Source organism: Rhodnius prolixus, unplaced genomic scaffold (assembly GCF_049639745.1).
Source record: "Rhodnius prolixus isolate KJV_2025 unplaced genomic scaffold, Rpr scaffold_8, whole genome shotgun sequence".
NCBI classification, from domain to species: domain Eukaryota; kingdom Metazoa; phylum Arthropoda; class Insecta; order Hemiptera; family Reduviidae; genus Rhodnius; species Rhodnius prolixus.
In genome coordinates, this window is record NW_027411593.1 from 4692569 (window position 1) to 4718394 (window position 25826).

The 25826-nt window shown below is 34.7% G+C and overlaps 1 protein-coding gene and 1 long non-coding RNA gene across 4 annotated transcripts in view; one reads left to right on the top strand and one right to left on the bottom strand.

Annotated features, from left to right (window-relative positions):
• Window positions 1–25826, bottom strand: part of LOC141450728 (uncharacterized) — a 60904-nt gene that overhangs the window by 31171 nt on the left and 3907 nt on the right. The window contains exon 2 of the mRNA XM_074121460.1: window positions 9064–9177. Within this exon, the coding sequence (XP_073977561.1) occupies window positions 9064–9177 (114 nt within the window). The remainder of the gene's footprint in view (window positions 1–9063; window positions 9178–25826) is intronic.
• On the top strand, window positions 1100–6924 carry LOC141450737 (uncharacterized). Of its 3 annotated transcripts, none has more exons than XR_012456273.1 (5): window positions 1100–1457; window positions 2572–2735; window positions 4443–4672; window positions 5154–5263; window positions 6803–6924. It is a non-coding gene; the product is annotated as an uncharacterized lncRNA (long non-coding RNA). The 3 variants fall into 3 exon arrangements; XR_012456275.1 differs by having other exon boundaries at window positions 4529–4672; XR_012456274.1 differs by lacking the exon at window positions 5154–5263.

Consider the following 25826-nt stretch of genomic DNA (forward strand, 5'->3'; position numbering starts at 1 on the left):
TTTCACTTGAATTTTATACCACCAAGCACTTGTGTATGCCGCCGTGTGTTTTCGTAAAAAGAAACGGATAATAATAGTTAGTGAATATTTAATTATAATAAATAATGCGTACGGATAAAATGGCTTGTATATTACACATAGACAGAGACACCATGTAGTGGTGGACAACCGGCAAAAAGGAAGTATCCCTCAATAGTGGACAGGACGCAATGGCAGGAATGAATGCGTGGCGTGTTGCCATGTTTTAGAGCGAGAACAAATTATCTAGTCTTTGTGTCACGTAACTGAGGATTATTAATAAAATAATGTCATATGTTGGTGTCCACAAACAGACCACTCACACATGGGCAGTGTTTTCTAGCGTCTGACGACCAGCTATCTGCTGTCTATAAGAGAATCTAATCAGATATATCAATATGTATAAAAAAGGGGTTCCTCACACACCTGCACAACTTCTCAACATACTTCTAGCTTTAAAGATTTTTGGCTCCCCCTAATTTGAGCGTTCAACGAAAAAAAAAAATACATTCGCAAGATTGTCTTTGTCTTAAACGCATTATTAACATTTTGCCTCAAAATGCGAAATTTTTCCTAGTTAGAGCTCTAATGATTTTCAATTAGAATTTTTCCAAAGATTTTATGATATGTAAAGCGAATAGAAAGTTCTAACCTTAAGTTTTGCCTCAAATCACATCTTAGCTTTATCCTCATTTATATCAAGACCCAATCTTCTTTCAAAGCTTTCTCCGTTCTAGAAAGAGCAGCACTAATAGAATCTTCAGCATTCCGTTTTATAGCGAGATTTGTTGATCCCTTATCCTCACAGTTCCTGATTACTAACATTAGTAGCTAGTATTTAATTTTAGAAGCATTAAATACAGTAATTAAGCAGGGTATAAAATACTCAAAAGATTATTAGAAAATAGCCAAGCCTAACTGGCCGTAAAATTGTAACAACATAACAATGGATATAATCTAAAGGAAAGGTGTTGAAGAGGGAATTAATGAAAACGGTAGTATGAACAACAATGAGACGTTACTGTGAAGACAATAATATAGAATGGCAAAGAAGAGGTATCATTATCAATGGGTAGGTTACAATGTGCTAACCTTTCATGTCCAGTAGATTTTTGTTTACATTTCAATTGATTCCCACATTTTACGTGTTATTATTAGTTGTTTTCAAGTAAACATTGTAATTTACTATTTTTCTTCTAAATATATAATATTGTGGTCGAAGTATTTGCGTGTTTGCGTGAAAAGTGTTTTGTAAGTGTACCTTTTCCTGTCTCACAATTAGCATATTGTATTAAAAAAGATTATATAAACAAGTTTGAAGGATTATAGTGTTTTTCCCCTTTTTAATTTGTAAAGTTATTTATAGACAATACGACAGAAGAGACTATTTTTTGGACAAGATTTCTCAATAAAATTCCACAAGGTTAAAAAGTAAATATGTAAGTTATTTTTAATGCGATCCTCCTTAGTTATAACGGGTAACTATATTCCTAAATAAGCTTTAATATCTAGCTGAGCTCACGATTTCGGAAAATTCCACAGGATGGCAATTAAGTGAGTTGAGTCACAAACATTTACAAAACAAAAGCACCTTGCATCAATAGTAAAAATCAAAATATCACGCATATGATTTCCAAGGGGCACCTTCAGATCGAGGAACGTTTTTCTTTTTTTTCATCAAACGCACCGAAACCAAAAGCACTGTAAAAAATTTCAAATTTGAAAAACTATTAACTGGAATTGCGACTTTAAGAATAACCTTAATTTCTCTAACTACACCAGTAAGACGAAGCAATCTTGCCAAATTCTCGATGTCGAGATTTCGCTCGAAATATCCATTTCGAGAATCTCTGATGTAGAAAAAGTTGTCTGTTTCGTGCATATTTGAAAGTAAGTGTGGTCAGCGTAACTCAAAACGAACAATCGCAGAATATTCAAATTTTATATCTGGTTTAAATGCTCTATCGGATCTGAATCTAAGCATTTGGACCAAAACATCCAGACGAAAGTGCTACTTTACTGAAAGAATTACTAAAAGAAATTTTTTTAGTTAGTTTAGATATTATTAGAAACGCACCTACGATTTTCTGTAACATTAGTTTACTTAATGCACATGGTTCTATAACTTTTGTTTGTAACTTATACACGGCAAAATTCGATTTGGAGCACTTCTGGAAAGAGGGGTTGGATGAACTTTCTTTTAAAGTGCATTTCAGTGCAATGTATGGACTGAACACCTATTAGATATTCAAAAGACGGCCGGAACTGCCACTTAGTGAGTATTTTAGGCGTTTACGTTTTGAAAATACCTGTAAAATAAACTGGTATTACATTGAATTCAAAATACTTTTTAGTAAAAACTGGATCTTTTAAGAAAATTCAATTATGTAAACTGGGGTAAGAAAATGAATGGGGTGAATGTTGAATCCCAAATTATTTTTGCTTATTTTTTTGAATGTAGTAGTTACAATATACTATTATTAAATACTAAACTTTGATTTATTTGTTTACGTTATCATAAACAATAAAATTTTCCTTGAAACATTGTTGCAGAAAAAGTGGAACAACGTGAGTTCTGGCAACTTGGATAGGCAAGTCACAGATTTCTTGGGGACAACTCTCAATCCAAAATATAGAAAATTTGTCACAATTGCAATACTTCCTTTAGTATAAGGAGAAGGAGACAAAATTATACAGAACAAATTAGAATTAGACAAGTATGGTTAATTTTTTTTTTTAATAACAACAAGAATAATTCAGAGAAATACGAGGTAAGGGTTCAGCGATGAACAGAACAGAAACGGGGAAGAGTCAGCTGTGTGTAAGTCTGGAGATGATGAAGAAGAAGACTCTGGTAGCGTGCCGCTCTTCTAATATTTCCCTAATAATGTATAATTAGGGCGAGAAACCGGCATTGTTGGCTTGGCATGCGATCTGGAAGACTGGTGTACACTTCTGGTTACTTCTGGATACCACATGCCTGTCTTTCATTCGATTCCACTCCCTGACATATTGTACTACTTAACATATGCACCTCCAGCTACACACACAAAACCATGTTTTCTTAAATATATATATATATATAATCTTTTATTCCGACTACTGTTCATCTACTTCTAGTCTTTTGATTTAGGATGTACATGAATTAGATTTTGAACAATCATAATCAAATTTAGTGAACTAGCTCCTAGAGGAGAAAGCTATGATCATCCAACGTTTAAGGGCAGTGGATGGGCCCTTAGAGATTTTCCCACTCTTACTGGGAAAATAATTCAAAAGCTTTTATTCTTCACAGTAGAGCACCGTTTCCCAACCTTTTTTGGCTCGCCTACCACTTGGTAGTGCATCATGCTACATTGTACCACTTCGTAAAAGTGATTGTATTTCGTGAAATTTGTTATTCCGAGTGTGACATGTTAGTTATATAGAGATACAATGTATCTGCTACAAAGGAGTTCATGTTCACTTTATAAAGTGTAAGATCTTAGTTTTAAAACATTTTTTAAATAATTAAAAACTACGTACATATTTTTCTCTTCAAAATTGTTAGTTAATTTACAAAGTTCTTCTTTCAGGATTATTATATTTGTACCCAAATCTAAATTAATTCCTTTTAAGCATCCAACTACCTGTAAGTACCAATTAAATTTAATGTTGCTTGGATAGAGCTTACCCATTACAATCAGTCTCTTTAAGCAGATTTTTACATAGTTAACATTTAAGTTCTGTCACATGATAATTCTATTAAATTTTTCTTTTTCTTTTATCGATCATGATGTAGCTTTTCCTAAATTTTCTTTATAGAAGGGGTTTAAAATCCAATTATCATTTGTGATTTCGGGTTTTAGAAAATACTCCATGTAAGACCTGATAAAATTTATTATATTTTCTCGCATATCTTGAGATATTACTGTACATATTAACAATTTTACTGTATATTATTAATTAAAATAATTTGTATGTATTATAAAAAACAACATTTCTATGATATTTTTATGCTTTAATTTTTAATTTTTTATGTCCGCCATTATTGATTATTTTTCGCGTACCACCAACGAGCAACTCGCGTACCACAGGTTGGGAAACGCTGTTTTAGAGGGAAGAATGTGCTGTTAGCAATTATTACAAAACTTTCTCTTACAACTAACTTGTCCATTTGTTTAAAGTTTCCATTTTTGAAACATATTTCCTTTTTTACTCGTAACAATGTACACTTCTGGAAAATGTTTCTGGAAAAATGTTTTAAATAAAATTTGTAGAATAACATAAGTACACAAACAGTACAATGTGTGCACACAGTTGGAAGAAAATCGTGGGAACCGTTTTGAGAAAATACATAAGTGGATTATTACTCCCCCGCTTGAGGGATTTAATGGTTACTGAGTTATTTTTTGGAGATTTCTAAAATGAACATTTGGTTTCAGCTTGATATTCAGTTTTCGATCTTATTCATTCTTTTATACTCATACATAGAGAGACTACTTCCTGAAAACCATTTATTTGGATACAGGTAAACTCAAATTGGATATTTTCAATGAGAACTCAATTTATAAAATTCGTCACGATTGTCCTCTACAACAAGAACAAAAATTAAATAAATATACGATGAATACGCCATATGAGGAAATGTCAAAATAATCAACTTTTAAAACAGGTTTGTACTAACTTTTTTTTTACGCTTTTCTCGTGAGAACAAAGTCAACGTTAGCAATCTGACAAATACAACACGACAAATAAACAAAAACGGAAGTACCATACACTATTAATCGTTACATATTTCTTGTTGATAAAACTATCCTATCGCTTTAGAGTTTTTGTTCTTATTATCTCAATGTGACCGGAAACTAAAATACGAATGTTGAACGGACTAAAATCTAAATATCTTGGGCCCCCCCTCTTTTTGTAATGTAGGGTTGTCGTCACGATAATGGTTGCAATAAATAATGAAGGTCACAAGATTTTGGTGACAAGGCAAAGACTTCATTTCCATAATCTAAGGTTATTTACTTTCTTAATCTTTTTGTTGGTTTTAAGTTTACACTTTTTACTGGTTACCGAAGTCTTATCTTAACACAACCCCATTACACGTATGGGATTTCTGATTCCAATCATGAAAATTTTTGTTTTATTTTTAGAGCAGAGGCAAGTATATGAGCAACTAAGTAATTATGACGAGCATGGACTTATAATTGGGAGATCCCCCAGCTAGTGTAACTATGCGTGTAGTTTCTATAAATAAGTGCAGGTTGAAAAAATTATTAATAGTTGTTTAAAATGATCACATTGTTGTATTATTACAATAATAGTTGAAATATATACTAATTATATTAAAAAAATTATTAACGAACAAAAAAAGTCTATTAATCCAAAGGTGGTAAAAATTATTGCTATTTCAGTCATAAGTTTTCATTTATTTTTCTGCCAAGCTTTCGCGGCCTAGCGACCTTTAGTGTTGTGGAACATATTTTCTTACAGAAACAGATTACAATGTAGGTACACTGAAATTAAAAATAGTTTACAAAAATTATTTACTTTTTACTTATTAACAATAATCATTTGTTTTACGTTGTTAACATTAAAGGTTTGGTCATTTTTTCCTGATACTTAATGAGGTAAGTACTTAAAATGTTCTTACATATTCTTAAAGATGGTTTTTTTTTACGTGTTTTGTAGAAAGTTAGCGTATATGTTTAGCTTGCTCGTTTATTTCAACTATTTTTCTATCTTTTAAAATGTGTTTTTGTGCTATATAAGAAAATTACATGTGATAAGAAATTTTTGGCAAAAAAATAAAAATTATGACTGAAATGGCAATAATTTATATTCTTTTTCGATGAATGGAATCAGTCATTAAAAAAGATGAACAATACTCTAAAACGTTAGTAGAAGATTTTATATTTTTAAAATATGTTACCGACACCTTCAATGCTAATAATCCGAGGAACGTTAACGAAATTGACGAACAAAACAAGGAGTTTCTGGCAAAGGAAACAATATCTTTCAAGTCTGAAATATTTTTCGCTCGCATCAAATAGTTGCAAGATGCCCAATGGAAAAGACGCCGTCTACATTAAATGGCAGCGATTTATTAAAAAAAAGAATGTGAGAAAAGACTGCACGAAGATCTAAGTGAAAACCAGGTTAAGCTAAAAGGAATTCGAAGAGAACACAAAAGATAACGATGAAATAAAAGTTAAGAAAGAAGAAATGGAAAGAATAACCATGGAATAATTTTAAAAACAAAAATGAAGTAACACCGAATACAGACAATGAATATGCAGTAAACGGAGGAGATGAAGAATCAGCAAGAAAGAAGATGAGAGCAAACGAAAAAGTAATCGACAAAAATGATGCAAAAATACTAAAACTGAAGAATTGAAAAAAAAAAAAAAATGAATTTGAAGAGCCCATAGAAGAAGGGAAATGTGACAAAAAGAAGGATGAGAAAATTGGAGAAGACGAAGTTGACGCCGAGGCCAAACCATTAGATGCAGTGAGAGATTAGGACATACGTACGTAAAATTGGGTAAATAAAGGATGTTCGAACGGAGGGTCTATTGATTACTAGCTGTATTTAAAAAAGTAGAACCAGAACTTTTAAAATTTAATAATTATGACTTGGGTAGTTTCCATGTAAAGGGGCATTTTGGGCTTCCCTCTAATGTGCCACTTCTGGAAATTTGACGATCTTATCACCCACCATAATATTATAGCTTGAAATTATAAATATTAATGTACGAGTGTAAGTCGTGCGAATTTTTCAATCATTTTTTTTTTTTTCCAGATTTACATATCCTACATTTAAAATGATACATGTAGATAACCGAGGAACACACCGCTGGAAATGGCCGCAACAATATGTAAATAAAGCTGTAATGAAGGATGGTGAAATCATTTTAATCTATAGCTGATTATGTTTTTTTTTTTTTGAGTGCATGATTCAGCGGCGTAATGTACCCCCCAAAAAAAGAAGATTTTTAAACAAGTGTGTAAAAATTGTGTACCCGTACCCCATCCTAAAAGCGTTAATATGTTCCCGTTAATGAGTACATTCATAATTTTTTTTTTTGCAAACATGCTTTTTGTTCTTTTATTAAAATATAAAAACGATCATGAGATTTCCAAACATTCGATGACGTACAGCACAATCTCGCTTCACTGTTCACGGCATTCCCCCCTCTTCATCACCATCAATTATCAACACAGAAGATCATACTTGTACTTTCTCAAGGCCAACGCCTCTCTCCTGATATATATACAGCTCCAGATTTTTCCAACAATTAACTAACCTGTAATTCCCCCTAGTTACACGTAAATGATGTACCGTTTCTTCTTCGACGCGTCATTAGGAGAAGGCTGGGCACAATTAGCAAGGTGAACTTGCATGCTCCAGTGGGAAAGGGGATACCCCGCAGGAAAGATACGAGAGAGAGGCGCAATAAAGAATTCCCCTGTACGTCTTTGTTTACACATTATAATTATTATTTTTTATTTATTTATTGGAATCTATTATAATGCATAAAAAAAAAATCGTGTATATTATTTTATTTTTATAACAAAAAAAGATGTATATTTATAGACGTCATTGAATTCTTCTTTTATTTTGTATATTTCCTGCTAACTTGGAACAGTCTAGTTAAATGATTTTATTGGAAAGGTTATTATCGGCACCCTGATGGGAGATACGATATGAGCAATGGAGATAAGAAGTATTGTGGTACTGAGTTCGATTCCCGGTCTTACTTACTTACTCCATGGTTCTACAGCCCTTGTAGGGCCTTGGCCTCCTTCAACAATTCACTCCAAGCCGTCCTATCAGGGTGCCTTCTCTTCCTATTAGCTTTCCTTCTCTATCCTCCCGCATTTAACTTGGAGAGGTCCTCCTCCACCTTGTTCAACCATCTCAGTCTTGGCCTCCCTCTAGGCCTTCTGCCTCCGGGATGCCCTTCATAGGCGATGCGAGGTGCTCTACCTTGGTCCATTCTTTGGAGGTGCCCCAACCAGCGTAGTCTTCCCAGCTTAATGCTCTTTACAATGTCCGCCTCCTTAAAAAGCTCCCTCAGCTCAGCATTTTCCCTACATCTATAAGTACCATTCTCCACCACCGGGCCATAAATCCTTCTCAATACCTTTCTCTCCCAGCAGTTCAGCGTACTTTCATCCGCTGAGGTTAGCGTCCATGTTTCTGAGCCATATAATAGGACTGGTTTGATAAGGGTCTTGTAAATGGTGAGTTTGGCATTTCTCAAGATGTACCTTTTTCGGAAGATCGGGCTTAATGTCCATAGGCACCTATGTCTGGTTAAATGATTTTATTGGAAAGGTTATTATCGGCACCCTGATGGGAGATATGATATGAGCAATGGAGATAAGAAGTATTGTGGTACTGAGTTCGATTCCCGGTTATTTACTGATTAAAATGACAATTTAATATTAAAGAATGTTTTGTTAGTCGCCTTCGTCCACCTTCGTCGCCTTCGTAGTTGGACGTAAAGCTCGCCTGTTAAAAATCGGCATTACTTTATATATGAGAGGTAAAGGAAAGAAAATAAATCGAGATTGAAACGTTACCGGCAGAATCACATGAAATCCTATCATTATATTTAATATCGCAATGGAAGTTATGTCCACCTCCATTAACGGTCGGGAGTCTTATAAACTCTAAAAGAGACAAGAAATGAATTTCGAGCCTGAAGTCTTCTAATTCCGTTCTTTAGAAACGAATATATTAAGTGTATTTAATAAATTATCTATTTTAAAAGAAATAACGGCACACCTATCATCATATCAGCATCATAAGCTTTGACCTCGTAGATGATTATGCACCTATGAAAGGTTCCGGTCACAATGACCTAGGAAGTTGTAACGTCTTAAATTAAAAAAAAAAAAAAAAAAAAAATACTGCCAAAAAAATAAATAAATAACTTCCTGAGTAAGACAAGATATGAAGGGTTATAGTAAATAAAATTATAAAAACCAGATGGTACGTCAGTCAAAATTGGTAGGATTATTATATTCTTTCTAGTAACACCTGTTTCAACTCACTTGTTTTAGATCTTGGCTCTCGGGGACCGTCCACGGTCACCTTGATCGCCTTGCAGTAGGTTGCAACTTGCGGTGGACAGGAAGCTACAGTGATCGTCAGTGTGAAGCTTTTACCTAGAAAATAGAAATATATTTAAATTTTATTAAGAATAATTATAAACCTTTCAAAAGTGTATTTAGCAGAAAATGATCTGTAATACTAATGAACAGTAAATGAAGCATCGCCAAAACAAAAAAATTAGCTTCAATTTTTAGATTTAGCCTCACAGGAGATCTGACTGTCCATCCATCAGTGTTCACATCGCATTCTTTGTTTATTGGTAATATTTAACCCTACTATTGTCAATGTTAAACTCCCACGGAACATGATCAAGTGAAGCAGAACTTCCCAAGCTTCAGGAAACGTTCGAAACACAGTTATGACTATGAAATGACGTTACCTAGTATGGAAATTACTGCAAACATCTGTTTTTTGTTTTTGTTTGTTTTTACAACATTCTGGTTATGCTTTACAAGCATAATTAAAATAATTATTTATTTTTTTACTTTTTTTTTTAAACACGCAATTTATTTTCCTTTACATTCTCTTATACGGTTGCATGAGAAATCAAACAAGATTGAAAAATCTAACAAAAATATACTATGACTTTATTTTGCTACAATCGTCAAAGTTCACTTCAAATTAGAGACCTCTCGCTAGTTGCGAGGCCTAAAATTATCCTAAAATTTACATTAAAAATTATATCAAACTAAATTAAAGTAATTAATTATCATTGTGATAAAATCCCAATTCAATTCTCATCTTTTGATTGCTTTATGTTTATTTACTCTTAAGTTATTCTTCAATTTCTTGAAAAAAAATCAGTTATTAGCTAATCTACATGTAAATCATTTTGAAGAGGTATAATTCGTCTTCGTTACTACTCGGTAAAAGAAATACCAGACTACCAGATCTGCAAAACATTGGAAGAAACAAAATAGTATATAGTATACCTTGCAAACCATTTAAGACGGGTATCGAAACCTGGGTCACATTAGATACACAGACTAGCAGAAAGTTGAAGAATTGAAGTTTCTCGCAGATAAGCTAAGCGTACTAGAACGACAACTTAAAAAAGGAACTTCAAACAAATGTCCTGCATGAACATGTCCCGGAAACAACAAATGAAATGGTTTGGATATGTTTGCAGCATGGAAGAATACCATATCTATAGAACTACTAAAAAGCAAAACCTTCTCCAGAATATCAACGTTCAGAAAACAGGAACAAACAAGAAACAAGGATTCACTGAAGAAGTTGGGTATTGATGGCTTGCTAAAAAATGTTAGCGAGAATTACACATTTTCAAGAGCTGGTGACTATATATTTATTATATTAAGATAGTCATTGACTAATTTAAGTCTATTGGTACTATTTCGAAAAGTTGTAGGTTTTTCTGTTGGTCTCTCATACTCTTCAACGATATTCCTGTTAAGAGGATACTTTAAGAGATGACCATACAATCCCATAACCTTAGTTAAGATTTTCGGCTGAATAAATGGCCTTGCTTCGCCCAGTAGCTAAGACGTACATACAACTTGCATTGTCAAGTCAAGCCCAACGGAAAAAATATAGCTAGCGATCCGACAAACTGACCCGTTATTTGACCAACCTTCGGTCTAGTGGGTTCCATGCTCCTTTTGCTCAGTTACTTGGCCCTTTTAAACTTTACTTTTGAAAAGAGCTTTACTAGCAATTTTTCTGTTCAGAGAATTTGTTGCCTCCTTCTCTTGTTTTAGATGACTTAATCAAGGCCTAACTTAAGAGGTTTCAAAATGAGCGAAAGAGTGACTAAAAGGCAAAGCTATTGATCGTGACACCCTTGATAGGTATTTTCACTAAGTTCTATAATCATACCTAAGCCCTATTTAGGTGAAGAACCATCTTCACAAGCTTTCACAGACTACTCTCAGATGAAATGACCCTTTAAAGAGTATTGAATCTATGTCTTCAGCAGAAGTTTGAATTTCTTCTGGAATGTGGAACCTTTATTGAAAATCAACCACCATTTATTAAAAATTGTAATTTTAAAGATAACCTTCATAACTGTAAAAGAATGTAAACGTGTTAAAACAAATTTTTATGCATACTATTAAATCAGTAAAAATATTCAGTCTTCTTGTTTGATTGTCAAACCGCAATTTCTTGAGAAAAAAAAATTTTGATGTAGAAGCAGTAGTAATATCTACCATCTATCTAGATGTGTATATTTAACTGCCAACCACTTCCGTTAAAGGAAGTGGCTGACTTAAATATAGAAATGAGGCGATCTAATCACTGTTTTTCTTATGCACTAAGTGAACGATAAGAACTCTGTTCGGAATGCTACCAAATATTTTTAAATGACCAAAACATAAGAGAGTCAGTTAGACTAATCTTTTTTAGCACTGAGGATTACTTCTTTAAACTGCTTCTTGATCATTCATAAGACATGCCCATCTTAACTTTTCTAGCTTAATAAACCCTAACCACAACCATTTTCTCATGCAGGCTGTACAGATTTGATTCTTCCTTCTTCACCATATCTGGTGACGTTAAGGTGACATACGAGGGTCGTTTGAAAAGTCCGTGCAAAGTCAGAGAGATAGCACTACTGGCGCGTATCGAGGTTATGTTTAGTTAGTAGCATCTCTTGGAAGAACACACACCAAGTTTCAGCCAGATCGGTCTATTTCTTTGTGTTTGGCATTCGTTTAAATCGAGGAAGTCGAGTGATTTTCAAAAATTGGACGAAAAAGAATTTCGTGTGTTGATTAAACACTACTTTATGAAAGGCAAAACGCCTCAGGAGACTAAAGAGAAGCTTGATAAACATTATGGTGACTCTGCACCTTCGATTAGAACAGTTTATAAGTGGTTTCAAAATTTTCGGAGTGGCCATATGGACACAAGTGACGCTGAACGTTCTGGACGCCCTGTTGAGGTTACTACTCCAGAAATCATTGATAAAATACATGTTATGGTGATGGATGACAGAAGAGTGAAGGTGCGTGAGATTGCTAGTGCTGTGGGCATCTCGAATGAACGGGTACATAATATTTTGCATCAACATTTGGACTTGACAAAGCTATCCGCAAGATGGGTGCCGCGATTGCTCACGCTTGACCAAAAACGAAATCGTGTGAAGTGTTGCAAGGACGGTTTGCAGCTGTTCCAGAAGAATCCGCAGGACTTTAAGCGTCGTTTCGTCACTGTGGATGAAACATGGATACATCACTACACTCCTGAGACCAAAGAACAATCTAAACAATGGGTTACAAAAAAGGCAAAGACCGTTCCTTCGGCCGGAAAGATTATGGCGACTGTCTTTTGGGATTCGCAAGGAATAATCCTCATCGACTATCTGGAAAAGGGTAAAACTATTACAGGTGCATATTATTCATCGTTATTGGACCGTTTGAAAACCGAGCTGCAAGGAAAACGCCCACGATTGGCCCACAAAAAAGTTCTTTTCCATCACGACAACACACCAGCTCACACCTCAGCAGTTGTGGTCGCAAAATTAATGGAAATAGGGTTCCAACTCGTTTCACATCCCCCCTATTCTCCAGACTTGGCTCCCTCGGACTACTATTTGTTCCCCAATATGAAGAAATGGCTGGCGGGAAAAAGATTTTATTCAAACGAGGAGGTGATTGCTGAAACGAATGGCTATTTTTCAGACTTGGACAAATCCTATTATTCGGAAGGGATCAACAAACTAGAGCAGCGTTGGACGAAGTGTATAAGCCTAAAAGGAGACTATGTTGAAAAATAAAAAAGGTTTACCCCAAAAAATTAAGTATTTTTTATTTTTGCACGGACTTTTCAAACGACCCTCGTACATTTTATTAAGTATTTTCCTTTCTACGCCAGAAGTCTCTTTTCCCCGCCATTCTGCATTTAAAAAAATAATAATGCTATACACCTTGCGAAAAGCACCTTGAGCATGGTTTTTTTCAAACAGGTTTTTTAACGAATGTGCGATTACATCCGAACTCTAATCTACTCAGCTATAACAAGAAGAACTCTACGTTCAGGCAAAACAAAAATATCCGTCTTTGTCTAAATGAAAAAGCAAGGCCAAACGCATCAAGTCATCACCAAGACGATCAAGTTTCTTCAAAAAACTGGGAATTTTGAGCTTCGCCCTAATCCTGCCTGCTGTTAGGAAGTGTGAAAAAGGATAGTTTGAAACTTACCTTTAAGAAAGCACCCTAGTACAGGGTGTCATCGAATTATTAATTATTCGCTAATTAATGGTTTCAAGTAATAGAAAACTGAGGTTCTTAATTTCGAGATTGCACTAAGTTTTGGATGAAAATTTACACTTCTTTTTTTTTTTACTTAAATAAATTCAATTTAAATTGGGAGATGTTGTAAAACAATGATTTATGTTATGAATCATACAATTAGATGAATTTGCAAAGTTGGACAAGTACTTAGATTAAGTCCGTCACTGCAATCTATTTTACTTTATATCAGTCATTTTCCGGGACTTCCCTATTTCGTCAGTGCCCCAACAAAATGCCAATATATGACAGAAATAACTTTCTTTACTCTAACTTGATTGACTTGAGACCCTGACAATAAAGGAAAGTCCAGCACCAATCAATAATAAGGGAAAACGAGGAGCCAGCTTAATTTGGAAATCTCGTTTCTTTGTCGTTTAAGCCGAGATCAGTTTAACAGAATTCAATCTGTTTTATTTATTTTTAGAGAGAAAGATTGCGGTCATGCAGGTTTTTGATTTGGTTTTCACAGAAAATACTCGTTCTGAATGAGGAAAAGTTGGTTTTTTACTAACTGGTATGATATTTAGGGAATCCTGAAAAGTCGAAGTGGAAATAGAAGGAAAAGTCAAGGAAGTTTGCAGTTTGGATGGAGTCCATGAACCCAGCGACCTCAAGGAAGCTAGGAGGCTGACTTTTCGGCATTGGAGGGAACTTAATGGATACCTACTCTTTTGAGTTAGATTAGACTAGTTTGAAAGTGGCTGTAAAGCCAAGTGCTCTGCTTCCTAAAAGATCTATTGCAGCTCCCTTAAGTACAAGTGATTGTACACAATCTGTACGCGTCTATAAAGGATATAATGTGGGTAAGAAAGTGCGATGAGCTAAGAGTTCGACACAGGGTTCATTAAAGTCCAAGAAGTTGTACTACACTCATTAAGTATACTTAATACTTCCTTCTGGTCCTGTGTATTATTTAAATATCAGTGTATGTATTGTGCTGTTAGTCTGCGATCTATTAGTCCGTTAGTCCTTACAGTCGCCAAGATCCATGAAGAAGTGGCTTCCCCTACAGGGTTTTGATTTAGCTGTAGCAAGATGTTTCTGAAAAGCTTAGCAAATTTTCCGCCCAAACTCCTTGGCATAAAGAAATTTCATTAGAGAAAATCACAGGGTCTTATTTCAGCCCCATTTTTTTTTAAGTAAGTAGAATCTTTAATCTATATTAAAGACATCTTCCGTGTAAAATCAGTTTAAAAACCATAATTCTTCCCTCCCTTCCCTTACAAACAGAAATAATAATAATCTGTTAGAATATTCTTTAAGATGGACCTTAAAAGCTTACAAAACAACACTGTTCAATTAAACGAAATCTCTAAACAGCTGACACTTCAGAGTGCTTTAAACACCTCCTTTTTATTTATTAGGCATTCTCTTTGAATTTAATGAGCTGTTTAAAGATGTACACGTGGGCCAACAATTTATTTCACCAATGCTGACAAGATAAAAAAGAAGAAGGGAAATAGTCTGTACCATAATGTGGCGTGAACCTGGGTAGATTAAAGTCTGGACCGGTTCGTAACTCAGTCGTTACCTTCTTCTTCATTCATCACTTCCCTACTTTATTATAATTTTTACTCATATATGTATACTTCAAAATTCATTCATTATTTCTTTTGACTCTGAAAATACTTGTTGCCCAATGAATTTTTTGAACAATTTTATTTTATTTCAAATAAAATGTTTGATTTTTGAGATAATCGAAAATAAAAACTTAGAGGTTCTCTTGAGATTAAACAAAAAAAATTATACAATTTTTGTATGCAAGGTATGGTGCAAACATAAAATGGAAAATTACAAGAAAATTAAATTTATATGTCCATTTAGTGCCCCTTAGGAGGACGTGAAAATCAAGATATTTAGACATTATAATAGGCTTTTTATATATAAAATCCGGTTCTTCATAGAAGAAAAAAAACTTATGCCTTCAACTTTGACTAGAAGCTCCTCTTCAGCCTCCCATTTCTAACCAAACAGCCAGTCTTGTGCAGGCTCTAATAAACCCTTTGGGACGTAGTGGCTGCTGGAGGCTGTCTGCCCAATCTCTATGGAAGAAATTAAAGCATCTTATCTCTTACATAATATTTACAAACAAGGATTAAATTAGTTGCTAACAAATTCCGTGCTTCAAGCAATTGGTACGACTATGAATGCGTATTTCCCGAAAATTTTCATTCCCTAATTTTCTTTAAACTTACTACATTACCAGGGATCACTAGGGGTGCAGTTCGTGAGGCTCTCAGAGACTGGATCTGGAGAGAACATGAAAAATTCTGGGTGATGCTTCCTGGGGTCAAACACAGCAAGAGGGTTATGCCCCTGCTGTGTAAACAAAGAACCAAAGTGACTCTAGGTTTGGGCAGGAATCAGATCACTCTGATTACAGGCCTATTCACAGGGCACGGAAGGTTCAGGAAACACCTGCACAAGGTAGGGCTTATTAGCTCGGAACCGATGTGCAGATTGTGCCAGGAAGAGGAAGAAACGGCCTCTCACCTGCTGTTCGATTGCGTTGCACTCGAGAGACTGCGCTACGAAATCTTTGGTACCTTGAGACCAGGGGAGATTGTAGCGCAGAAGGAACTGGTAGGGAAAGCCCTCCACCTTCTCAGAAGGGGAGGTTTCACCTACTAGACTCAAGGGAAGGCCGTGGGCCGAGTAAAATCTAAAAATCTACTACATTACCAAATGATGTGATGGGTTTTAAATCTTTTTGCCTCTTTCCCCAGGGAATCCTCATTCGATTACGGTATTACCAGCTTTGTAATATTAGTGAAACTATTAATAAAATTCTATGCCCACTTATCCGGAAGTTGTATCTCTTAAACGATTTCTTTTTCTTCTTTTTTTTCAAGCATTCGAATAAAAACGTCTAGACAGTTATAGTCATATCACTGAAATGTGTTTTAACGAAAAATCCAAGGACGTCACGCGATTCTCAACGTTGCTTTTGCATAAATTTCAAGTTAAGTTATTCATGTTCGTAGTGTTTCCCACTTAAGCAGAGAAGTTTTCTTTCATTTAGAAATGACGATACCAATTACATTCATAATTTAAAGCAAAATAAGAGAAAGTAGGAAAAAAAAGAAACAATAAATTATTGAATAGAATATTACAGAGTTGTTCTTATGTACAGAGTTGATTAAATATTCAACCATTATTATTAAAGATATGTTCCTACGATGTATAGGATGTGTGTACATTGCACGTATTTTTGTTTGTACAAATAATTTAAGTTCTACTGAGATCAATATCTTACTGTCTCGGTTAGTATTTCTTACCACCTGTTATTAATTTAACAGTAACTACTATGACACAGAAGATAGAAAAGTAAACAGAATATTTTGCAAAAGAGTGCATTCAACAGGACTGTAGATAACACTGATTTTGAAGTTGGATTGGATTTATTGTAGTTTTTTTTAGAATCTCATGAGAATCACACAAGCAGATAATCTGTTCAACAATTTTTTATTATTATATTTCTGATATGTAAAGTGAACTCTGCTTTTTTTTAAGAGTAGGTCTGTATAACTCGTCTTTCTCAATTTGTCTCAACGTTTCGTCAGAGATGTGTGCCTTCCTCATCAAAGTGGGATCCGTGAAAGGACTAAGACCCATGTGGGATCTTATTCAAATAAATACAACAGACATACCACATAAAGTACGTGATAGGTAAGCGATAAGTGATCTTCAGAAGATTGTTCTCTTGTTATAGACAACACTGTCAAACACCGATCAATAATGGGCTTTAAGAGGTTTTTTCTGAGAAGAAAAAATCTAAACAGCTGATTCGAAACCAACGGATCTCCACGTGATAATCCAGTGCACTAAGAACGGAACTAATCCTTCCCATTTTGTTGTACATTTTTGAGCTACCATCAGAGCCATCTTGATTTGTTTCTAATTATGCGGTTTCAGTTATTTGTGTCCATTCCTTAATTAATTGAGACATATCTAAAACATATATATGAGTAGGTATATTATTTTTCTAGTCAATAATCCAAGGACTTTCAGCTTGACTTATGTTATGGTTAGTGGAGTGTTGTGTCAAAGGAAGCTAAGATAGTATTTTCCTTTTCTGCTATTCATGCACCCTGGAAAATACGTAGTTGACTAAGGGACAATAATAGATCTTCTTAGGCAATTTGGGAGAGCAACACAAAATAAAATGACATCAAATAAAGGAACGGGGGACGCCACCAACACTCAGAATACCTTAACCGATTTAGACAAATACAACAAAAATTTTTATTTTACAATTTTGAACCTCACATACAAAACGGATCATGGCCCAAATACATAAAACTGATTTAGTTAGACTTACAGGTTTTCTGACTTAAACTTATTGTAATACACACAAATTGACATAACAAAATGCAACAAAGTAACCGGGCTGCTAAGGGGCCGTACTTAAATTACGTAACGCAATTTAAAGAGCTTTTTAATCCCTCCCCCCCCGATGTAACAGATCGTAACAAAATGTCAACCTCCCCTCCCCCCCTAGCCAAATGTACGTAATTTTTTGTTATGGAATATCGTCATTGCATAGTATTTAATTAAAATCAAACATATATTTTTTATTTATTACTTATTTAATTACATTATCACTTAGTATGAAGGTTGGCTATAGTAGAATTTGGCGCGAAAAATATCGTTAGTATTTTTCCATTAATGACCAAAAAATTATAGATTCAATTGGAAAAATTACGTACAAGCATTAAAAAACCCCCTCCCCCGAACCATAACGAATGGTAACAATCGAGCCTTACCCCCCTCCCCCTTGCGTTCGTTACGTAATTTAAGTACGGCCCCTAAGGGATTGTCCAGTCTCTGTTCAAAACAGATCCTAGATAGACCGACGCTAAGAACTTAGTAATGGCGGACGCACATACGAATTCGGACATAGAATTACGGTCTCTTAAGAAGCCCAAGGGCAACTGTCCAACAAAACTTTCCACACGATCCCCTCTCCTTCCACATTCGCAGTTTTGCCAACTGGGAAATGATGCACTGTTAACGCCAACAGACAAATTCTAAACAGGGGGGGGGGCCCGAACATCCTTTCGAGGATCGAACGTACCCTTAATTTTATTCTTATCTTCAAATGTTGCGAAATCTGTGCAGTTATTGTAGTTACGCGCTCTTACGTTCTAATCTTCAGGAATGAATGAAACTTTTTTTCGATGTTCAGAATTACACAATAATTTAACCACTCACAAAACGTAGAATCAGGAAACGTTAATTATAAATGGAAATCGTATTGAATCACGCAATTCCAAGCGCTTTCTATGAAATAATTAATAAAAATAATAATGATATATAAAAAAAAATAAACAATATGGTTAAGTAATATTGTTGGGCAGTTGAGAGCTAGGTATCCTATATATTAGCGAACTTAAAAAGCGCTAAATGTTGCGTTAACTAGTGTAATTAGAGGCATTATGTGGTTTGGTCGGAACGGAGCCTCCCTACTTCTGGTTCTGGTGCAGCCAGCCAGCTTTCTCTCCTTGTCGATTTTCTTAAGAAAACTTTTCACCACCAGGGCACGTCTCTCTTGGTGGTCAAATGTTTATATTATTATTATTAGCCTCCTTTTACTTTAACATTCATGTATCTTGGCCAAATTGTCATAACTGCAATAGTTGCAGCACAATTATTGGATGAATTTTCCGCCCACTTCCTGTATGTTGTGTCATGTAATCAGTAATCTTTTTTTTTTCACGCAAATAATCAATTGCAATCTCCGTTTTTTCTTCTTAAAGAAATAGTTTTCCTGATGGGAGAAAGAAAAAATATTCTACTAAGAACAATAACATGACTTCCCCTTACAAGGATATGTAGATCAGACGCCACTTTTGCCGAGAGGTCAGAGGTGTGAACCATAAAGCTAAGATACATGATGATACTGGGATTTGAATCTCAGTCTTCTCTTTGGTTTTTATTTAATGTTTAATTAAATTTTTATCATGTTTGCAAACATAAAAAAGATGCCAGACGATTCAACTAATAACGAAAACGGAGTGGCAAAGTTATTGAGTTATAAATTAATTAAATATTATGTACGAAGCCTGTCCGGAATTTCATACATCAGAAGTAGATTAAGTAGTTTGGTGAAGTGTTAATTTATATAAGTGAGAAGTCGAAATCTCTACACAAAACTTTCCATGAATATAGGTATTTCTCATTAAAACCACTAAAAACTACAAGAACAAGTGGGCCATCAAAATATAAAGATCAAAGAAAATCATCGGAAATTTGGGAGCAAAGAAAACTGCATCAAATAAACAACTTTGTCAAAACAATACTTCCGTGAACAACTTAAAATGAAAAGTTCTCATAATCGCAATACTTCTCCAGAACTAGATGTACGGAAAAGTCAAAATTAAAAATACTGAAACCATCATCTTCAGTTTAGGGTGATTTTTTCCCTTAATTACTTTCATATTTCATCCTAACTAGCAAAAATTTATATTTTTATTAATTTTCTAAAAGTTAACTATATACCTAAATTATAGATATTATAGTACATCTATTATAAAACATATGACTGAATACAATTTAGTGAACACAGTCACGCAAGTTTTAATTGTTGCATTTTCAACTAAGTACTCTTTTTGTGTGCTTAAGTTAACATATGTGCTTCTCTGTTTTGTAACGACTTCCTTCCTTGATTCTAATAAAAAATAGTGAGACAGACTGGAATCAGTATCTGAGAATCTCCTAACTATTTAATTTAAAAAGTTAAAACAAAATCAAGACAATATATGACTTGCAGATGTTCAAAATGTAGCCCGTGCTGAAACCAAGCTGGAAAAAAATATGTTATTTATTGTATTGTTACAAACTCTTGAATCTATTTGCGAATTCCAAGTATGAATGAGATTTCTGAATAAGGATGTGCCTCATTAACATTGGGTTTTTCATTTTTCAGGTGGGAATCTTCCTCTAACGATTTTCTGTTGACTTAGTATACATGGATGTAGATCTAAAACTTTCATTTGCTACATTTTTTATAAGAAAATTCGTTTTAGGGCAGTTCTGGAGGGGGATCTATATCCCTATAAGTGTCATCATTTCAATGAGATGTATAAACAATTATATCTACAGTACTAACGTGAACTAAATACATTGTCAAAATTACGAATCTGCTGAAAATGAAAAAGTTTTTTGGATTTTGACAATACAAATATATATTATCCTAAAGAAACGCTGTTACTGCCTAGACCAGGGGTCGGCAACCTATTTTAAGTCGAGAGCCATATTTCCGTAAATAATTTTAATAAATCTTACCAAGAGCCGCAAGGATGACAGTGTACAAAATTCTGTAGGTCATTTGTATTCACAAATTATTGTTTTATGGTATTCAATAAAATTTAAATGTTTTATATATTTATTTTCAGATATTGTAAAGTAAATAAACAAATAAATAATAACTTAACGAATGAAAAAGCGGCAGTCTTACAATATAAATCAAGTACTTTATTTTGATATTGTATAATTCTATTCAATTTCGAACCTATCACATTTAAAATTATTTTTGAAAAAATACCTTTATTAAATGGAATTTTCATTCGTTTCAATAAAATTAAACTATACAAATACGATATTTTGGGCAGGCTAAAGAGCCACACAATTTCGGTAAAACAGCCGCATGCGGCTCGCGAGCCGCGGGTTGCCGACCCCTGGTCTAGACCACCACAAGTTCTTCAAGTTAGAGGGCTCTCTTCGCGTGGTCACATCTAAATGGAAGGAGTGATAGCCTCAGCACAAAGAAGAGCTTTACCCAATATTTTTTTTTCCTTACTCTACTAGTAAGAGAAGGTTGGAAGCTGTAATAAGAACCAATGATCTTCAAGCCAAGAAGATGGCAAATCTTATAGTCTATCCAAATAATTACGATAGACATACCACATAAAGTAAGCGATAAGTGACAATCAGGAGAGTGTTCTCTTGTTATAGGCAGCACTGTCAAACACCGATCAATAATGGAGCTGTAAGAGGTTCCTGAGAAGAAAAAAACTAAACAGCTGATTAGAAACCAACGGATCTCCGCGTGATAATCCAGTGCACTAAGCACGGAACTAATCCTTCCCAGGTGTTTATTGAGCCAACTAATAGTACTAAAATTATAACCAGAAAAACGATTGTTTTGTTTTGATAGATTTGTTGTTTTTTTTTTAAATCAGCTTGCGATCGATTAAAGAACTTCACACGAAGATCACTTGTATCTTAACATTGAATATCTTTGTGGTTGCTAAGCTTAAGGGTATCTTGTTCTCTTTATTAAATATAAATAAATAGCATCTGAATATAATACTCTGTTTATTTGCATATCTCTATATTTAGAGAAATCTACTTTAATTTGAAACAAATCAAATCTTTTGATTCTTTCTGGATAAAAATCTGTACAGTTAGAATCTCTTGTATCCACTCACTACGACTCTCTCTTTCTTAATACTTTTGGTTCAAACTGTTTCATTTTCTCCAAAATTTGAATTTTTGCGAACAACCTAATTTAATTCTTGCTAACATTATAAGGTTTTTAAAACCGTATATTACAATGAGGTGACACTTTATGGGGAGAAGTTACCTCTACCTTTCCCTCAGGAACGCCCTAAAACAAATTTTTTCTAGAAAAATGATTACAATAAAAGTTTTATAGAATTTTATAAGAGTTAGAAACACACAATACATTAAAATGGCCACTTTAGGGGAGGAAAATCAGACCATCTCATGTGCCCTTCAAGGAAATTTTCCAACAATAACTTTTCATAGTGAAAATCATAGATCTATTTGTGGATAATGAGGATGCTAGGTTTAAAGAAAATTATTGGAGCCATTTTTTTTTTTGAGAAAAGCTCAAAAATTAGAGTTCCGTAAAATGATACTTCATGTTAAATTTGCATTTTCGGGAAAAATTAGATTTCACTGACAGGAGGTACGCTAAATCCAAAAATAGTTACTTAGAAGTACTGTACAACCTCGATTAACCGGCCCTTGGTTAACCAGGATTCGGATCAGGTTGAGTCATCATAAGAACACCTGGATCGGCGCCGAAACAAAAGTTAATTTTCGGTGGCGACAGGAAAATTTTTTGTCTTCCGATGTAACATAATAATTGTAGGCGTGGCAGCAACTCTTTTATACCTGATTTTCTTGAAGGGTTATTATGTGAATCGAGAAGACATTTTGGTGTGGTTCGATTGTGATAGAGATGCTCCTCCACAGTTTGCATGCCTTAGTTCTGTAGAAATCGTCCAGAACATCCGAGAAGTCGAATCCGGGAAGAAGGAATTGAAATCGATGAAGAAAAGAATGATCACCCAGGAATATCCCTGGATTGCAGCATCGAATTCAGTTGCTGAATTGATTGTATTTTTTTTTACGAAAAGGACATTCCAACCAGTGACAAAGTTTAAGCTTTTTAAATTGCGCACACTCATCAGAGAGTGGTCGTTTGTTAAAAAAAAGCAAACAACACTTGAAAAGTATTTTTCAAAAAGTTGAACGGCAAAAAAATGAAAAATTCAAAAAATAAAAAAAAGGACTGGCCGTCTAAGATAGGAGTTGATCTCTGGGACGAAACAGTAATGTATTACTATGTAATACTGTGTATTTGGTTTAACCAGGATTTCAGTTTTCCGGGGTGGGTATAGCCGGAGGTCAGCCCGGTTAATCCAGGTTGTACTGTATCCTGTGAAGTTTCTTCATGTTTTTTAGGTCCAAACAACGGCTACTTTACCAAGTTCCCCAAGGAAAAGACTTGACCATTTCTAATTCCCTATAGAAGGAAGCGTAACAATCTGAAATTTGAATTCAAACTGGTATCCTCTGAATCAAAGAGAAGTGCCAACACTGTGGCTGAATTTTATCGTATTCTTCTGCGTTACTCTGTTCCGGACTGTTAGCTTTCCACTTTGCCTTGTTATTATACCAGTAGTTATAAGTATTTAACTATTATTCGTATGTAGCAAAGTAATTTCTTTACTTTTTAATATTTGAACTACACTGTATTGATTACTGGAATGACTAAACATAATGAATAGTTAAATAATAATACGTACTACTCCAGTTTGTTTCAAGCACGGGTAGTTCCTATTGCATAGTAATTAACTTCGTCACCATGCTAGAGGGAGCTCCGCCTCCAGGATCCTACATTTCCTAAGGCACGTGCCTTTTTTTTTACGTTCTCTTACTCTTGGTAAAGAATTATTACTATCACACCAAACTTTATTTTAAAGGAAGTATTCGATTTTGGCAGCGATAGGTGTTGTTGCAACGTAAGTTTCTGCACTGCTTTTTCTAACAATGAGGCACAATATTGTTTAGGTGAGAAAGTTGTGCTGGTTAGAGAGGAATAAGGTAATTATGCTGTTACAAATTATACTGTGTCTTGTTGAACTTAATAAAATGTAAGTGATCAAACGGTAACGTAAAAACACAATAGAATGGATTAATAATCAAAAAAACACCAATAATTTGTGGCGAAAAAGAAAAAGAGTGTATGTGTCAAAACCTGAAAATATGTGATTTATTAATAACACGTTGCTTTGTGGAATTTCACTCAGGCCCAAAATAATATAATGTCGAAAGTAAGTATATTAATTTGAAATGCAATCAATTGTGCACGAAGAGGAAAATAAGAACCGCATTAACAAATCACTAATTAAAACCAGGAGAGTACAGGTGAGGTAAGCCACATCGACTAGCTATACGTCTGTCCGATTACCTCCATTCTTCTTCCATCTCCATCTACTTTATTAATTAATCAGACTTTTTCTCTCTATACTTGTGTTTGTGTTTTGTTAATTATCACATGAATTAGTATTGACAAATTGGAGGTTTGTACATAGGACACTGGCGAAAACGTAATTGTTGCCAACTATTTCTAAAAAATCTGGAGTTTTATCACTAAGATGTTTTCATCTTAAAAGAGTCCTTCGAGGTTTTACTCTAGTTTCAGCGTAAGGATCATGGTAACAAAAACACTTTTAAAGGAAGCACAACATTCGAGAACGTAGCACTCTTTCCGGTTAAACTCAGTTCAAGTTTTACCCAATTTTTTGTATGGTCACTAAAGACAGAATTCCTACGACCTCTAACAACAAGATCGCCCTTAAAGCTCTGGAAACGTACTGCGTCTGAGTATTTAACTGGCTATGAGACACCAGTCAAATCTTCCAGTCAGTAAGTAAACATTTAAAGCAAATTTTTAAAACCTTTTTATAGGAATACTTAATGAAACTTCCACAAAACACGATTAGAACTGAGATAGGTTTCAAATTAAACTGTTTGATCTATATCACGGGTGGCCAACTTTTCTGTATATAAGATCTACTTTTTATCATAAAAGTGTGTCGCGATCGACTTGTTGTCATAGGCCTAGTCTAATGGGGAAGAAAGGGTGTGAAATGCATACTATGTTTATACACTGTGTTTCAGTATAAGGTGCATTCCAGCGAGGTTTATCTACCTACGTAAAAAACAACAACAATAATTATTAAAAGGGACAAAAAAAACTCACATCCAGGGGAATTAAAAGAACATGGATAATTATTAAGAATATTTATTAATTCAAAGTAGCTATAGATAAAGACAGATTTAGAATTTACTTTGTTGCCTTAACATTAATGGGAAGACTGAGTTGCACGTTTCTAACCAAAGAATCATAATTAGGTGTATATCCTGACAAAGATAATAATAATGAGTCTTCAGTATGGGAATGTCAGGACAGAACGTTGTTCAGTCTTCGTTAGCTTCGAGTATGAAAATCCGATTCGCATAGGTATGTAGATCCGAAACAAGAATAGTTATATTCGCTACATTTGGTGATACTGGGATCGACGATCGACCAAAACTGGCCTTGCGATCGACCGGTCGATCGCGATCGACTTGTTGGCCACCCCTGATCTATATCAATGATTTCCAAACTATCCATGCCTGTGAGCACGAGCTGGCGATTGAAGATAAAATAGAATGAGAACTTAAACACACCTTCTTTATCAGATCCTGCATTCTAGGAATCTTTGTGGGGAAACGACCACAAAGGATAATAAGCCACAGATTCTGAGAAAACAGGAGGGGGAGAATTAAGACGAGATCTGCTTCTGGAGGAAGTGAAGACACTCTGTGGCTGAACTCCGTAAGAAAAAGATTGACCACTTATATCTTACCAGATCGCGTTGTAGTCGCTAGTTTACAATATTAAATCTTTCGATACTCTGAGGCCGGATAATATGATATCTCTTTAAACTAGAGTAATAAAGAGCTGGACCACTGTAAGAAGCAAGTTTCTGCTGCTACTGGGTTGTAACTTCAATGGACCGCCACGTTATGGCACTTTAAAGTGACTGGGGAACAGCAACAGCACCACCCCATATGCTCTAACCTAATCTAACCCACGGGTACGCTCGAATCTGGGACCATCGTACCAGTTCAACCATTCTAGACCA